Raw genomic sequence first — 16,913 nt, 5'->3', positions numbered from 1 at the left:
AGCAAGATGGCAAGCTGAAGACAATATTGGGCCTCAATTTTCGGACTAAATCCACAAATTAGTAATTAAATATCGGGCCCAGATTAGCACAACAAACAATTTTCTTTTCTTTTCTTAATAGCCCAAAAAGTCCCTCATACCAAAACAGATACAGAATCACAGATACGACCACCCACCCCAACAACCTTTTTCCCATCCACACAGACAACCCATGTCCACCGCCACCGCGAGCGCCACCGAGTCCCAACCACAACCACAACCACAACAACCGTTAATTCCATCTCTCCCAGACGACGTGGGCTTGAACATCCTAGCTCGACTACCCCGGTGCCACCACCCAACACTGTCCATAGTCTCAAAACCCATCCACTCCCTCCTCTCCTCTCCTCTCTTCTTCACCACTCGATCTCTCCTCCACTCCTCTCAACCGCTCCTCTACCTTTCTCTCCGCTCCTCCATCTCCTCTTCTCTCCTCTGGTTCTCCCTCAGCTCCAATTCCTCTCACTCCCTCTTCCCAATCCCACCTATCCCCTCTACTTCCACTGTTGGCTCCTCAATCGCCTCACTGGGCCCCTTTATCTATGTAATTGGTGGCTCCACCAACGATGTTCCGACATCCCATGTTTGGATTCTAGATTGTCGCTTCAACACCTGGCGACCCGGCCCGAACATGCGGGTCGCCCGCGAGTTTTCCGCTGCGGGTGTTGTGGAAGAAAACATCTACGTCATGGGTGGGTGTGTTACTGATTCGTGGGCCAAGTCGGCCCATTGGGCCGAGCGGTTTGACCCGAAGGTCCAGAAATGGGAACGGGTAGAGAGCCCGGTTCTGATCCGGGACAAGTGGATGCACGCGAGTGCGGTGATGGATGGGAAGGTCTACGCGATGGCGGACAGAGGGGGGATCGTGTACGACGCGAGAGAAAGCGCGTGGGGGCGCGTGGATGGGGAATTGGATTTCGGGTGGAGGGGGAGAGCGTGTGTGGTGGGTGGGGTTTTGTATTGTTATGATTATTTGGGGAATATTCGCGGGTTTCACGCGCGGGAGGGCGCGTGGAGGGAGGTGAAGGGGTTGGAGGGCAGGCTTCCGAGGTTTCTTTGCGGTGCCACGATGGCGAATTTGGGAGGTAAGTTGGTTGTGCTTTGGGAGGAGAAGGGGAAGAAAGAGATGGAAATTTGGTGTGCAGAGATTGGTGTGGAGATGAGGGAGAGTGGAGAGTTGTGGGGGCAAATTGGGTGGGTTGAGAAGGTGAGAACCGTCCCCCGTGGGTCCTCGATCGTGCATTGCGTGGCCGTTGAGGTGTGATGTTTAAGGTATCCACTGAGGACCCAAATGAATTTTGATTGGTGTCACGTTAATAATATAATATGGTGTTTTGTTTAATAGTATAAGATTGTGATTGATTAATGTTTATGTCGGTAGGGTGTGTAGAATGACATTGAGGTGTGTATAGGTTGAGGAATTTTGAGGTAGTATTGCTTCACACATGTTTATATATGTCAACTTAAAAGCTTGGTTTTATACTAGGTGAAAAGTTTGTAATTTTTTACGCAAACCTTCTTGTAGAATGTTGATGGTCTATTTATGGTGTATACTTTGGATTGTGGAATCATAAAATGGATACTGTCAGTTATGGATTTTAGAGTTTTAGGATAATATAATGCATTTGAGCTATTTATTTATGAATGGTTTTGTGTATAATATATGCTTTTGAGCTGTGCACTCAATTGCGCTTGATTTCTACCAATGCTTTTGCAATGACTGCGATTGTGTATAATCTTAGAATTCTATCAATTGCTTGTCATTTGCAAGAGCATGAATATTTATCAAGTTCAGAGTAGGAAAATTTTAACTGTACCATTAACGGCTGCCCACCTTATTAGGTTGTATTGCATTAAGAAACTGAGTCCTGGATTTCTAAATTTATTGCTATTGAATGTATTTTATGGTTGCTTTCTTTAATTAGCCAAAGGCATTAGTTTATTAAAGTGGAATGTAATGCAAATTATATTGTTTTTCCTTTTCTCAGCTCAACCTGGATGTGGGAACTGAATCCCTCTGCATGGGACTAGGCAAGGAGCTCATGATTCTAGCGTGCTCTATTGGTTTCAGCAATCTGAGGGAAATCTTAGAAAAAGCTCCTTTCAATTAGTGTCAGGTGAATTGCTCAAAATCATTTCATGGTTGGAAATAACAAGAGTTTCTCAAAGAGTACTCTTTGTATGAGTGTTCTTCATGTGGTTCATGTCAAGTTTGTGCTTTGTTTATTTCATGATTTGAAATAGCAAGAGTTACTCAAAGAGTCCTCATGTGCTTGTTTGTTCTGCATATAATCAATTAGCCTTTTCAACTGTAACGGCAAGTTTATGCTTTGGTCTATATAGGTTCAATTTATGTAAGTTGTCATCTGTATGGAAGTATACCATACCTGTACCAAGTTTCAGTGTTTATAATGAAATGTTACAACCTTGAGATTAACTTTCTGAATCTTGTTTTTATGTGTTTTCATGCTTTCACTTAAATCGATCTCTAATCAGAAATCTTATACCAACTTATCTGTGACAAGCCCAACAAAACAGAATCCTTGAACCAAGCTGGGCAAGTGATGTTGTCAGAATGACTGGGTTGCAATTGTACCTTTTAATCTGAGAGTTTTATCTTCTCGTTACTCAGTGTTAGGAATACTTAAAACTATGAATTGTCTGCATGATATTGGATGGGGGTGGTGGTATTGTTGTGAAGGTGAGATTAGATCTGAGGTCTCTTCTACAAAGCCAAGAGACTCTACCAACTAAGCCAGCACTCTTAAGTAACTAATTTTAATTGTACTAGATTAAATATTTAAATCAACGTTTCAGAATTAGTAAATAGGTCATTCTCAGGGTAGCTTATTCAATTTGTAGAATCATTTATATTTAGATTGATGATCTACGGTCTTATTTCACTAGGTGCTTACTTATTGTCTAATCTGCTCTTTATAAGGAAATCTTCTTGTGATGAATGGGTTTGGAGCAGAAATTTTGTGATCAACATTTTGTCAACTGTAGATGAATTTACAGGATCTGCAGCAAAAGATTCCTGACGTTGAGTGCGAGTTTGTGCTGCATTCTAACTGGTATTATTCCTACTTGAATGAACTTCTAGATGCTCTGGATGGATTCTATCTTACTTGTGTTGGACTGAGCTTATCCATTAATGACTAGACATTTCAAATTATGTCTGACTTAACTTTCACTTCTGCAAATTGGTGGTTACAACATGATCCAATAGCACCAATTCAAAACAAAGGGGGAAGAACTGAACTATTGGCTAACATGGTTCTTGGACACACCTAACTATATAGTGCATTCTGCATTTTAACTTCCTTTTTTTTTCCTTTTTTTTTAATTATTCGGTTTTAAAGCAGTCAAGTTACTGTATATGTTACAGATTCATTAGAAATATTTCCTTTTTTCTATGATCAAATCTGCAGTATCCAACTACCCATTTTCTCTCAAATAATCAAGCATCTTGCAAGTTGCACTATGTTTCCAGTTTCCACTATGAGGATTATCCCTCAGTGTGATGGCAAATGCGCCTTCCACCAAAAGCGACGTGTCATGGGTTCAAGTACAGAAATCAGCCTCTCCATAAATTGGAAAGTAGTGCTGCCTATGAGTCAGTTCTTCTAGACCCCACAAAAGCAAAAGCTCTGAGAATTGGGTACAACCCCCTTCTATGTCACTGGAACTTGAACATAATTCATTTGCGATGTTAAACGTTGATGTTCAGGTTGATTTGCTGGATTATTTTTTGTGTCCTTTTGTTTTGTTTAAATGTCTTCTTATTTAATTTGAATAAGCAGTTCCCAAATATCTTAAGAGTAGTCTTTAATATGAATATTATTTCAGTAACGAGCATTTTCATTCAAATCAAATATGAAAAATAGCATCCCTAACTGTAGAAATACCCAACTAGAAGCGTATGTTGTAAGGAATTTTTTAAGGACTGAGAGAAGAAGGTAAGAAGGAAATGTAAGAAAGAAAAAGAGAAGAAAGCCACATTATGTTAAGTCTCAGGACAGTGAAATTTTGAAATTGCTTTTTTTGATGTACAGCTCAACAAGAGGTTTACAACAGCAAATAATATTTGTGTTGGTATGTCAAGTCTCAGAGTAGAAATATTAGAAGTTGAACAAGCATTCTATCTAATTACCAGTAATCATTGCAGGAACACTTCCCCTCTCTAAAGTGGTGGAAACGAATTCGATCTCTAACAATTATGTCTCGCTTGTAGACACTAGAAATCAACTTCATGACTGAATGACAGTCAGTACACACTCTAAGATTTTTCACTATCCTAATTGGCGAGTCCTTTGATAAGCGAAGTAATCCATAAGCAATAGCCAGCCTCTCACTATGAAAACCTAATGCATGCTCTTTTTCTTCGTCGTCTATATCATGCAAGACATCAATTGTTGTAGCTACATGTCCCTCTTGCTTCAACTTTTTAGCCATTTGATCCAGCATTTGATATATCTGTCTGATTTCAGGATGTAATTCGTCTCCCATCACAAACTGGTGCACAGCGAAACCCATCTCTATAGAGCTCCAACCATGTTGTTTCTTAGCTTTCTTGTGTTTCATTTGGCTCCTAACCTTGCTCACACTTGACCATCTACCTTGAGAAGCATAAACATTGGACACAAGCACATAATTCTCAGCACTACGAGGCTCTAGCTCAAGTACCTCTCTAGTTATACTCTCACTGAGTTCTTTATATCCATGAGTCTTGCATGCACCAAGCAATGTTCGCCAGAGAACTGCATTAGGCTTAATGGGCATCTTTTGAATAAACTTATGTGCTCGAAGCACAAGTCCTGCACGACAAAATAGATCAACCATGCATCCATAATGCTCAATTTCGGGAGTGATTCCATAATCCAAAGACATGCTATTGAAATGTTGACAACCTTCCTTGACCAAGCCAGAGTGGCTACATGCACACAACACACAAGTGAAAGTAACAGAATTGGGTCTTACATTGGCACTTTTCATGGCATGAAACACTTTTAAAGCTTTCTCACCAAACCCGTGTATGGCACACCCTCCAATCATGGTAGACCATGCCATGACATCCCTCTTAGACATGCCTTCAAAGACCCTAATTGCATTATCCAAACTCCCACATTTTGAGTACATGTCCACCAGTGAAGTTCCCAAAACAATATCAATATCAATACCTTCTTTATCAATATAAGAATGCACCCATTTGCCCAAATCAAGAGCACCCATATCTCCACAAGCCCCAGCAACACTAGCTAAAGTAAATTCATCAGCTATCACATTCTGAGCTTGCATCTGTTTAAACAAAACAAAGGCCTCATTAGAACACCCATTTTGCACGTACCCAGAAACCATGGTGCTCCACGAAACCAAGTCTCGTTCAGACATTTCGTCGAACAGGTCGCGTGCTTCGTCAACGCGCCCGCACGTGGTATACAATTTGATCAGACCGTTAACCACATGGGTTTCGTAGTCTAAACCCATTTTCAAAACCTGTGAATGGACCATCTTTCCCTCTTCAAGTCTTGGTAAATTACAACACGCCTTGAGAACAAACCCGAAAGTGAAACTGTTTGATGAAATGCCACTGAGGTGCATGTCTTTGTAAAGAGCGATGGCCTTGAGCGATGACGAGTCATTTATGGAGTAGCCTCTGATGATGGTGTTCCACATGAAGAGGTTGGGCTGGTGGGTCCATGAAAATAGTTTATGGGCGTGTGCAATCTGTCTAATAGGTAAAGTGATGGCATAAGACTCAATCAACTTGCTAAGCAGGAAGCTATCTTGTGTAAAATTGGTTCGGATCATGTAGGCTTGGATGGTCTCAAGGTCTCGAACCGTGGCGCATCGCTTGATTGCAGCGACAAGCGTGCCTTGGTCCATTATGGGCTTCATCCTAGTGCATGTCATTCTTCTCTAAGGTGACTTTTAGTTTCAGTAGTTCACATTGCGGATTACATTAGATACGATTAGCTATTGTGGTGCATGTGGTTCATTTCCACCTTAAGCTGAAGGGTCCCTTTTCTAGAAGACTAGAAATACAAAGTTTTCCTTCTACTATTATAATCATGCAACTCATTAAATTATTAAACAAGTCACGTGATTAACTGTATATTTGAGTTGGTCTTTCAAAATTTATGGTAACATCATTTAATGTTTATTTCAGTTGGTCTTTCAAAACTTCAACATCATTACATCCCAATTCTTTCATGTGGCAGAATCTGATTGGGTCAACTGAAATCATTCTTTGTTTGCTCTTAGATTAGATTCAAGGTGGTCTTGCAATCATGGCACTGGTTGACATGTAAAGGTTTATCTCATGCATAGCAAGCTCTCACAATTCTTTGAAAACTTAAAATTTTAAACCATGTCGAAGTTGATCTGTAATTGCTGGGGCACCTGTTTGATGTCCTTAGTAATTGATTTATTCACAAAAGTTGGTATCTTGCAGTAAATGGCTGCTTTGTGCACATGAGGTAGGTCCATGGGCAACAGGCAAGCCTGACTCTGCACTTTGCACTCTGATCTCCAAAGCAACGTGATTCAATTAGCACTTCATTCACCTGGGGCCATGTTTTTGCAAATTGTCCAGCTCTGAAGGTGTCTTCCAAATAGCTGTTGGTACCAGAAAGCATCTTCTCATACCTATGCATCAGATATATGCAAGTGTGGGGTTATACAATGAGGTCTAAGCACGAGATAATTATTGCACTGGTACAACCCCATTAACTCTCGCATCGATTATTACCCCGTCCGAAGCTTTGTAAAATATCTGTTAAGCAAACGAGAAGTTTAGCTGGGATACAATAACTTATTTTCTATGAAATGTGTGGGTACTTTGAAGGATGTAATCCTTGTATAATATGGCACGCAATGGTCTTATTACCATCTCTTTTTTCGCTAAAAAGTGCAACTACAGGACCACTTGCCTTGCAGTTTGCTGTCATCTTTCATAAACAATCAAATTGTAACACTACTGATTTTGGAACAATGAAACGTGTTTAGATTTGAACTAATGTATTATGTATAGACCTTTTTGCAATACAATAAAGGTTTACTAAAAAACAGTTGGAAGTTTTTAGTCAATTGAAGGGCAATTTCCCATTGGCTTTTTAGCTTTCAAAACTCAATTAAGCTTCAACATCAAAGGATTGTCTAAGTAGTTCTTAAGGTTTCATAAGGTCTCAGGTCAAAACCTCCAATCCCATCTTGCGACCACCCTCTATGTAATAACTGTGTATGAGACAAAAAATACACATACCTAAGGGAATATTTAGGTGCTAAAAGAAATATAAATACGGGAGCGATTTGATGCATTTGAGGGCTTAAAGCAAAAACTAACATTTAGGCCTTATATATATTTAAATATGACTTAAAAAATTAAATATTACTTAAACTCTATTATCTTGTTTTATATGCAAAATTATTACTAATTAACATGAATCACTTTTTTTTTTTTTTGAAAGTTTATAGACACAAAAAATTTGAGAAAATTTTCACGTCTATTGATGTGGTAGATTAATAGTGGTAAGTAAAAGAATGATGTTAGTGGTGTACCTAGGTGAGAACTAATAAAAGTTTGCCAACTCAACTATTGTGAAAAATGTAGTGAACTTTTTATTTTTTGAGAAGTGTTACATTCACAATATTTTTCACAACAAATCCTAGGTGTTAAATTGTTACTAATTCTAATTTGAACCTACTACTAGAAAAAAAAAAAAAAAAAAAATTGGCCATCAATAACGACCTTTACCAACTTGCTATTTAAGATTTTTTGTAAAAAAGTTGTAAACATGACATTTCTTTTCTTTTTTCTTGTCTTTCATTTGATAAAAAAAATTATGCTAAAATCCAAAACTGACCCTCTAAGTTTCAACTTTTGTCATTTCGGTCCTCTAAGTTTCAATTTTGTCATTTTAGTCCTAAGTTTCAATTTTTGTCAACTAAGTATTCTATTAGGCTTCTATTAGCTCTTTATATTTACTAACCAAAACGACGCCATTTTTGGTTTTTTTTTTTTCATAATTAAAAAAAAACTATTATTGAAAAAAAAAAGTAGCTAAAGGGAATGACATTGTTCCCCTGCTGAAAACAAAAATATCAAAATTATTCACGATACCGATGATCCTAACTGAGAAATTTGGGGGAAAAAGAAAGAGGGGGAAAGAGAGAATTAGGGATCGGCAAGGGTGAGGGATCGTGAGATTCAGTTTGAGGTTCTATCCGAGATTAAGAGAGAGAGAGATTTCAGGACAGGGGAGATAGATTGAGAGTGAGAAGATGGATTTTGTGGCCTCTACTCTGGCAGACTAGGTATACTTAGCAGCTCCTAAGTACTTCGGTGGCCTAGGGTCTAATTTTGATATTTTTTTTGTTTTTAGGGGCAGCAGGGGAAGGGCGTCATTTCCCTTAGCTACTTTTTTTTTTTTTAAATAATAATTTCACTTTTTTAATTACGAAATTATTATTAAAAAAAAAATGAATATTTTGTTTTGGGAGGAAAGAGACATAAAAGAAAAGCAAAAATACATATTTACCCCCAATTTTAACAGAGGTGGGTAACAGAATTCTAACAGAGCGGACTCCAAGTGGGTAAAGTATTAAATTTTGAACCACAAGTAGGCAAAATGAAAACGGGCCTAACCACAGGTAGGTTTACTGTAATTTTCCCTAAAAAAAATATAGCTACCCACACCCAAATGTTGCTTATTTTTGGTTGGTTGGTTGGTTGCTAAAACAGCAACTATGGGATTTTTTTCATCCCCCAATCTAAGAAAGAGCCGTTGGGGAGGGGAGAGTAAAGGCAACTCTAACTTGATGTGGACAATACAAAAAAGTGGGTCCCATTTGTTGTTAATAATTACGAAAATGCCACTTAACTCAATTTTCATAATCTGTAAACAAACAAAATTTGTTCTCAATTTCCATTACTCAAAACTCAAAAATTGAATTTTGAGTGATAGAAATAAAGTTATGAAAATTGAACCAAACAACATGAATTCTAGTGAGGTCCACATTTTTTGAGTTTTGGGTGATGAAAAAATGAGTTATATAACTAAGAGGCTACTTGGATGGCTTGTTTCCATAACTCAATTCTCTGTTTCCATAACTAATAACTCAAAAATGGTAAGACTCATAGCGAGAAGTCTGTTTGGCACCACTATAACACTGTTTCATCACTCAATTTTCTGATTTTTGAGTTATGAATTATAGAAATTGAAAACACATTTTGGCTGTTTTCAGTTTCCATAACTCATAACTCAATGACATTTTTGTAATTAAACACACATGGGGACCCACTAGTCATAACTCAGCGGCAACTTTTGACCAATCTACTTTTTTTTTCCTTTCTTCTCCTGGTTTTCTTCTCCTAGTTCGGTCTTCAGTTCTTCCTTCTTCTTTTTTTCCTTCTTCTTTCTTCTTTCACTGGGTTCGGTCTTCAGTTCTTTCTTTCTCCTTTTTTTTTTTTTTCCTTCTTCTTTCACTGGGTTCGGTCTTCAGTTCTGGGTTTCCTTTTTCTTTTTCTTTTATTTTTATTTTTTATTTTTTTCATTGGGTTCGATGAGTTTGGGTACTTGGAAAAAAAAAAAGTTGCACTAAGTGACAGGTATAGAGCCCACAAACAGTGTGAAAAATATTGAGTGATGGTGCCAAACAAGTAGAGTATTTTAAGTGATGAGTGACAAAAATTAAGTGATGAAAATAAATAATCCAAACAGCCTCTAAGTTTTCAACAATCCAAACACCCTTTAAGAGCATCCACAGCCCAAATGCCATATGGCATATGTTGAGATGTTTTACCATTTTTGCTTTCAAATATACTCTAGCCGAACTTGCAAAATGTCCCAATTGTAAAAAATTTTACAATATTGCTACAGTATCATCTTATTTGTAAGATGGTATTGTAGCAACATTGTATAATTGAAAATTATTATTATATTATCTCATTTTTCTCTCTCTCTTCCTTTTCTCTCTCTTTCTTTCTGCTCTCTCTTCTGCTTGCTCTCTTATTCTTCTTGCTCTCTTTCTTTCACTCAAGGCTAAGCTCTCCTACAACTCTCCAGATCGGCGAGATCGGCGCAATTCTCATTGGCTTCACTCTAGGCTAAACTCTCCAGCAACTCTCTAGATCAGCGAACGGCGAGATCAACGTGGTGGGTCTCCGCGTTTTTCTTCTCCGGCAACTCTCTCTCTCTCTCTCTTTCATTTTTCCTTCCCCGCGTGGGTCAACAAAATCAACTTCCTTCAAGCTTCCCAGCGGAGAATCCGCTTCCTTCGAGCTTCGGCAATGGTAGGTTTGATTTTTGATCGTGGGTTGTTGTGTTTTTTTTTTTTTTTTTTTTTTTTTTTTTTTTTTTTTTTTTTTTTTGGTGGTGTTGGTGGTCAGAGAGGGTGGTGTTGATGGTCGGAGAGGGCAATAGGTGGGTCTGGTCTTTTCTCTGGGTTTTTCTTTTTTTTTTTGGTGTTGACAGTAGATTGTGGGTTATCGGTGGTGGTGGTGGTGTTAGGTGTGTGCAGTGCAGCGATGGTGATGATTGTGATTCTTGAACAGAAAGAAAGAGAGAGAATAAATAATGAGTTGTATTGTATGATGGTGATTGTGAAATATATTATTTTATTGTGTAAAAATGTTATTTTAATTAGTAGAATTGAGAAATAAAAGTTGAGATGCTAGAAGTATTATAAAATTAATAAAATGGCTTTTTGAAATGGTAAAATAAAATGAGATGAGAATTCCAACTATAGATGCTCTAAGTGTTTGTTTGACATTAGCTTTTTCCTTTTAACTTTTATATATTCTCTTTTTCAAAGTTATTAGAGCGCTTTTAGCAAAAAAACTAAATAAGCTAATGTTAGTGTGTGTTTAAATACTAATGAAAAATAAAATTATTTATCATTCAGCTTATTTTTACTACTATTTATAGGCTTCACTGCACTTTTTGATACTATTCATAAACCTTCACTATACTATTTCAACTAACTTTTACCTTTATCTACTGTACTTTCAACAATAAATTTTCAGTTTAAGCAGAATAAGCGGTATTCAAACAGATCCTTAACCGCACACATTAAATTCGTGGTTAAAAGAAAATAACTTTTTTCAAAACCAAATTAGCATTTTAAAACACAAAGCATCATTGATTATTTAAGAAACCGTCCATATAAAAGGTTAACATTGAATTCCTTATCTGAGATCGGCCACTATGTACAACTATGGCACCTCTAACATTACAATGAAAACCTTACAAATTACAATAATTCATTTCAGATATCTTTGAATGCCAGATAGATAGCAACACACAACACACGCCATGTTCCATTACTAAAATTAGAAACATGGCATGCATGCCCGAACATAATGAAAATCATAAAGTACCTAATAGGCTAATACGTGTATAGAAGCTTGTTGAACTACAATCCAAAATCGCCATTTTCTTCCTTTAGAAAGCCCTCAATTTGTTCAAGCGCCTGGAAAAATATAAAGTCAAACTAGCTATAAGCAATAGGAACATAATATACAGAACCAAGTTTCAAAAATACTCAAATATTTCTCTGGCTATTTTCCACAGGCTTAAAAAAAAAAGGGGGGGTGGCTAACTACAACGAAGAGAGAGAGAGAGAGAGCTACCTCAATTGCTATGGCAGTGGGCGTGAGATTTGACACATCTCTATGTCCTAGTTTAGCTGCAATATCTGCAAATGAGAACAACTGCCTTGAGCACTTTTTAAATAAGCATTCTGGCTAACCCCAACATAAAATAAAGGAGCGTCTGAACTATGATTTTTTTTTGTTTTTGGAGTCAGTATTACATGTGCAGCCAGTGAATGTTGAAACTATGACACCCTCTACCTTACTATTACAAGAGAAGATATGCCATTTTGAGTTAGAGCCCCAATAAAGTGCAATGACTAGAAACAAGAAATAATCCTCCAAAAGTAAACAATAATTTCTCTTCTTCCTTTTGCTTCTTTTCCTTGGCCACACATAAAAACAACCCAGACAAGAAGACAAGGCCACATACCTTCCAAGGAAACCCGCGCATTAGCATTGGCATATGCGTCACTCCTCTCCTCCATAAGAGTATTCAGTCGCGTGAGAGTCTGCAGGAAAGTAAAATTTCAAAAGGTATCAGCGATTACAAATTCAACTTGGATCACTCCCAATATAACCCACAAACGAGAATTTATATACTTATCTTGCTGATAATTTTTAGCATGGAAGACAAATGGCCTACCTTTGTGTATGCATCACCTGAATCATGATGCAAAAGGGGGCGAGAACCAGTTCCAACAGCTGCAATTCTACGAGCCAAATCTTCCAAAGGAACATCTAACCAAACACTTATCCCTTTCTGCATGTATTTCCTGATGATTCAAATAAAAGACATTCTCATTTACCCAAGTGACACAGGCATTTGACCATACCAAAAAATAAAACCAAAAAAAAAAAAAAAAAAGTTCTCATTTGCATGTTAACTATTACCAGTTGATGGGACGAACAACTGCACCTCCACCAGTAGAAACAACTAGTCGATGCATCAAAGATAGCTTTCGCAGTACCTCAGTCTAAAAGGAAAAAGTAAAATCATAAACCTTGATTTTAATATAAAAGTAATAAAGAAGGAAAAAGGGACTTTATAATTAGCAGCACCTATTGAGGACTAACAAACATGTCCTTCATCCTTTGTCAAACATGCCTGCTCATATTAACACCAATTTTGACATTTACAAACCACCAACTTTTATTTGCTTTCAAAATTCCTCACATCACATTTCATGATACAATTAATGTCCAAGCACTTATGCTATTTCATATTACTAAACCTAGTTTCTGTGTGTGTGTGTGTGTGTGTGTGTGTTAAAAAAAAAAAAAAAAAAGTTCTCATTTGCATGTTAACTATTACCAGTTGATGGGACGAACAACTGCACCTCCACCAGTAGAAACAACTAGTCGATGCATCAAAGATAGCTTTCGCAGTACCTCAGTCTAAAAGGAAAAAGTAAAATCATAAACCTTGATTTTAATATAAAAGTAATAAAGAAGGAAAAAGGGACTTTATAATTAGCAGCACCTATTGAGGACTAACAAACATGTCCTTCATCCTTTGTCAAACATGCCTGCTCATATTAACACCAATTTTGACATTTACAAACCACCAACTTTTATTTGCTTTCAAAATTCCTCACATCACATTTCATGATACAATTAATGTCCAAGCACTTATGCTATTTCATATTACTAAACCTAGTTTCTGTGTGTGTGTGTGTGTGTGTGTGTGTGTACAAACCTAGTATATGCGGACTGGAATTTCTTTTATGGTTCTCTTCTACAATTACCATATGTTGACATGTATCTTTCAAAAATATCTAAACAACAAACACAGAGAATACAGCTTCCTTATGTTTTGCAGTGTGAAGTGTTAACCTTTCCCATGTGAAAAGAACATTAGTTTCTGAAGCACATTGTCAGCTAAAGGTAAAGAAAGTCCTAGAGTAAAATAATAATAATAATTGACAAAAACCCCAAACTGATGTTAAATTAGCTTCACATTAAAATTATGTTAAGAAGAATGGATAGAAATGCTATGAAAAGAATGCGTAGTAATCTAGAATATACAAGGAATAAAATATAGAGGTTTTACTTGCACATTTATAAGTTCCCTTAAATGTGAAATCATTCAAAAATATGGGGGAACTGAGGGAAGACAGAGAAACGGCAGCAATATAATTCCAATTACAAAGAAACCCACATTCTTTGCGAAAGGGGAAATAGAAACATGCATGGTGCACGAGTCTCTAAAGTCAAAACTTAAAGAAACTGCAGCAAGTGTATTAAGATCAGTACTTGCTAACCAACCTCCTTATCTCTGAAGAAGCCCTCTCCATAGAGCTTGAATATTTCAGCTACAGAAGTTCCCTCAACATCCTGCTCCACCAATGTGTCACTGGAGCATCCACAAATAATATTAAAGACTCCACAAACAAAATTAATATGCAGAATTGTTCAGCAGGAAATACATTGTGCCTGTGAAGTAGGAAAATGCATGGGACAGCTAGAAATGCAAGGAGTGATGAAATTTCAGATGTTCACAGTTTCAAATCAGAATCCATGTGCAAAAAATTAGACCAGATTGTGTGCACCAAGATCCATATTTTTTGATAAGTACAGATTCTGAGAGTCCATCAAATCACTTGATATTGGATTCCGCACCATTTAACTATGGAAAGAGTGAGATATTGTGGGGAGAAATTACAGAATAGCATCCTTCCTAATATAAATTCTCCCTCCTTCCCCTCGACCTTTCCAAGATTCAAATAAAGGGTGTATGTTTTGCCTAAAAGGCCTACAAGGAAGTAGATAGAGTACAAACCTATCAAAAAAGGAATAACCAAGTACTTGTGACAAAACCTTGCCCACTGTTGTTTTTCCAGAGCCCATCATGCCTGCATTCACAATTTCAGTATAGTTCAAGTACCAGAATAATTAAATCGTTCACTATATAAAAAGGGCTTAAATTTAAACAAAGAAACTGACCAACAAGATATATACAGCGTCCACTTAAATATGGCCCGATCTCTTGAGACTTATTCTGCAATTTTATTAACTTCTAGTGAGCAAAATACCCAAAAGCTGTCCTTAGATGAGCAACAACCAACCTCAAACGTTTTAACTTTGAGGCCATAATTTATGTAAACATTTAACGTAAAGAGATGCCAATTTCAATAAAGAAAAGAAAAACGCATCATGTCACCATGCTTCATGGACCCAAATTAAAAAACGAAAGGGATATTATGTCATACCTTCAAAATCCTGGCTTCATCAAAAGGAGCTTGAAAACCTCCAGATTCCAAAAGCGAAGCTACAAAAGTAAAATTAAAAATAAATTTCAATACTCAGAAATGAGAGAACTTAGGTCACTACACGAGTGCATGCGAAGAAGAGATAGAATCAAAATGCTATTCCATACTTTTAAGGTACAAAAGCAGCACAATCATGTCCTCAAAATCATCTAACTAATATACCGGTCTCAAAAATATCCTGTCATTGCATTAAACTATCATGAAAAATATGTGCTCCAAGTCATTAAGGATTGCAATTGTTCTATAACTTTCAAGCTATGACATCCAGATTTAATGGGTCATCTAATATGGTTAAGATCAAAGAATGTGAAATAAAAGGAAACATTTCCTAGCCCAGTGTTCTCAATGACCTTCAGAAACCCAAACCACAAACAAGTCCAGCCGGTAATGAAAAATCAAACGGTAATCCATCCAATAGTGAATTATGAAAGCAATAACTCTAAAAGATAAAATCTTTGTTCAAAATCTATAATGTAAAAGTTTCACAAAAACTACAACTCGATCCCCATATCCTAATGCATCACGGCTGCCTTCTACACTTGTTCACAAAGTGCCACACGTTAAGCATTTTAAGCTACACTCATACCTGTTTAAACAAGGAGCTCAGCGAGATTACACAACAAACCTCACTCTTCAACATGCTGATCTGATTTTAGCCTAAATTATCAATTCAATCGCAGTAAAACAAAATGATCAACAGTTTGATCCGGAATAATAGCTATTCTATGACCATAAATTAATTAATTAAAGCAACAACCAATTTAAAAAAATTACTCACTCTATTAGCTCTACAAATCAAAAATCAAAACACAAAAAAAAAAAAAAAAAAAAAAAAAAAAAAAAACCATACATTACATTAAATGCGTGTGTGAATATATATCTATATTTTTTTAAGTGAAAGATAGAATCGTCTGTGAAATACCTGGAAAGTTCTTGTAAGAACAGGAAACCTCCAACGACACCGTTTTGTGCCGATTCGAATTCCTTATTTTAGGCTGAAGCTGAGCAGAGACTAGCACTTGAAGCCTATCTTGCTCTTTGAATCGCCGAGAAAACTGTACGGAACGGCCGGTTCCGATTCTCCTTGCGACTTTCTCGGAATCGATCCGCGGAGAAACCAGCAAACCATTTGCAATTTTAGCCTCCATTGATTTTCTCTTAAGAACTTAAAAAAAACAATCTTCGATTATATTTTAGTTTCAGTTATTTTATTCGAGCTGTACTTCACTGCCAAACAAAAAGAGAGATAGAATTAAATCTTAAAATTCTCGTTCTAATTTCTAGCGATCTGTGAAAATAAGAGACCGAATTAGCGGTACCAAAACGTAAAGTAAGGATAATTTTCCTTCACTTTCTCGGCAACCAAACAGAAAGAAAAAGAAAAATAAATAAATAAAAAACGCAATGCGGTTGGTTACATACCTGAAAAACCAGAAATCAAAACGCACCGGATGATGAGATATTTGCAGTTGCAGGCAAAGGAACGCTCAGTTGTTGTTGCGATGAGAGAGTTTATTTGTGTGTTGCTTTGGGGTTTCGCACTCTTTGGTTGTGTGTGAAAGTAGTTTTGAAATGGTCTTTTATAGGAAGAGGAATGGCATTTTGGGTTGGTGGGTGTAGTTGTTGTGGTTGTTGTTGAGTCTTGAGATGAGAAGTACGAAGAGTTAAACAGCTAACGCTGTACACCGTAGAATTGTAGTATTAGTAATAGTAAACGGTACTAGGTTTTTTTTTCAAAAAAAAAAAAAAAAAAACTGTACTAGGTTTTGCAACTGGAGAGGGTGCAGTTAAAAAATATATATTGTATTACTAAAAAAAAAAATTTTAATGATTAAACTAATTTTTTTTTTCATTGACTAAATTAAACAAAAAAAAATTTCAGTTTAGTCATCTAATTTTGGAATTTTATTCAATTAAGGCCTCTAAATCAACTTCTATTAAATATTGCAGTTAATTGTTCAAAATTTAAATAAAAAATCATAATTTTTAAATAAAAAAATCCATTAATG

The 16,913-nt window shown here is 36.6% G+C and overlaps 3 protein-coding genes across 8 annotated transcripts; 1 reads left to right on the top strand and 2 right to left on the bottom strand.

Annotated features, from left to right (window-relative positions):
* Positions 1-124: 124 nt before the first annotated feature.
* On the top strand, positions 125-6,930 carry LOC112007324 (F-box/kelch-repeat protein SKIP6). 6 transcript variants are annotated; one of them, XR_010628458.1, is made up of 4 exons: positions 125-1,311; positions 2,028-2,156; positions 2,981-3,113; positions 6,494-6,930. XR_010628458.1 is itself a non-coding variant. In XM_024039662.2 (2 exons), the coding sequence occupies exon 1, from the start codon at positions 212-214 to the stop codon at positions 1,301-1,303; it is 1,092 nt and encodes a 363-aa protein (XP_023895430.2). In that variant the 5' UTR covers positions 125-211; the 3' UTR covers positions 1,304-1,311; positions 2,028-2,476. The 6 variants fall into 6 exon arrangements, 1 of the variants encoding a protein (XP_023895430.2); XR_002882456.2 differs by lacking the exon at positions 6,494-6,930 and adding an exon at positions 3,471-3,798 and having other exon boundaries at positions 3,046-3,113; XR_002882455.2 differs by lacking the exon at positions 6,494-6,930 and adding an exon at positions 3,471-3,798.
* LOC112007305 (pentatricopeptide repeat-containing protein At4g21065) lies at positions 4,047-6,120 on the bottom strand. Its single transcript, XM_024039639.2, has one exon. The coding sequence runs from the start codon at positions 5,950-5,952 to the stop codon at positions 4,189-4,191; it is 1,764 nt and encodes a 587-aa protein (XP_023895407.2). The 5' UTR covers positions 5,953-6,120; the 3' UTR covers positions 4,047-4,188.
* A 4,224-nt stretch (positions 6,931-11,154) lies between the features above and the next one.
* Positions 11,155-16,564, bottom strand: LOC112007312 (shikimate kinase, chloroplastic). The gene is made up of 11 exons (XM_065771998.1): positions 16,327-16,564; positions 15,827-16,131; positions 14,845-14,903; positions 14,579-14,633; positions 14,415-14,487; positions 13,901-13,988; positions 12,948-13,030; positions 12,279-12,408; positions 12,066-12,144; positions 11,672-11,736; positions 11,155-11,511 (listed from the first exon to the last, which is right to left on the bottom strand). Exons 2-11 carry the CDS (start codon positions 16,050-16,052, stop codon positions 11,455-11,457), a joined length of 915 nt encoding a protein of 304 aa, XP_065628070.1. The 5' UTR covers positions 16,053-16,131; positions 16,327-16,564; the 3' UTR covers positions 11,155-11,454.
* Between the last annotated feature and the right edge of the window lie 349 nt (positions 16,565-16,913).

The sequence above is a fragment of the Quercus suber genome, unplaced genomic scaffold (genome assembly GCF_002906115.3).
Source record: "Quercus suber isolate HL8 unplaced genomic scaffold, Cork oak 2.0 scaffold_52, whole genome shotgun sequence".
Lineage (NCBI taxonomy): Eukaryota > Viridiplantae > Streptophyta > Magnoliopsida > Fagales > Fagaceae > Quercus > Quercus suber.
The sequence above is the reverse complement of the archived record's forward strand: the minus strand, read 5'-3'. Positions and strand labels throughout refer to the sequence as shown.

Excerpts from the sequence above, each read along its gene's own strand:
- LOC112007324 (XM_024039662.2), top strand. The coding sequence starts at position 212 with ATGTCCACCGCCACCGCGAGCGCCACCGAGTCCCAACCACAACCACAA.
- LOC112007305 (XM_024039639.2), bottom strand. The coding sequence starts at position 5,952 with ATGACATGCACTAGGATGAAGCCCATAATGGACCAAGGCACGCTTGTC.
- LOC112007312 (XM_065771998.1), bottom strand. The coding sequence starts at position 16,052 with ATGGAGGCTAAAATTGCAAATGGTTTGCTGGTTTCTCCGCGGATCGAT. Across the intron at positions 12,409-12,947 it reads GTTGTTCGTCCCATCAACTG|GAAATACATGCAGAAAGGGA; the intron begins GTAATAGTTAAC and ends TTGAATCATCAG. Across the intron at positions 11,737-12,065 it reads TGCGCGGGTTTCCTTGGAAG|ATATTGCAGCTAAACTAGGA; the intron begins GTATGTGGCCTT and ends TCTCATTTGCAG.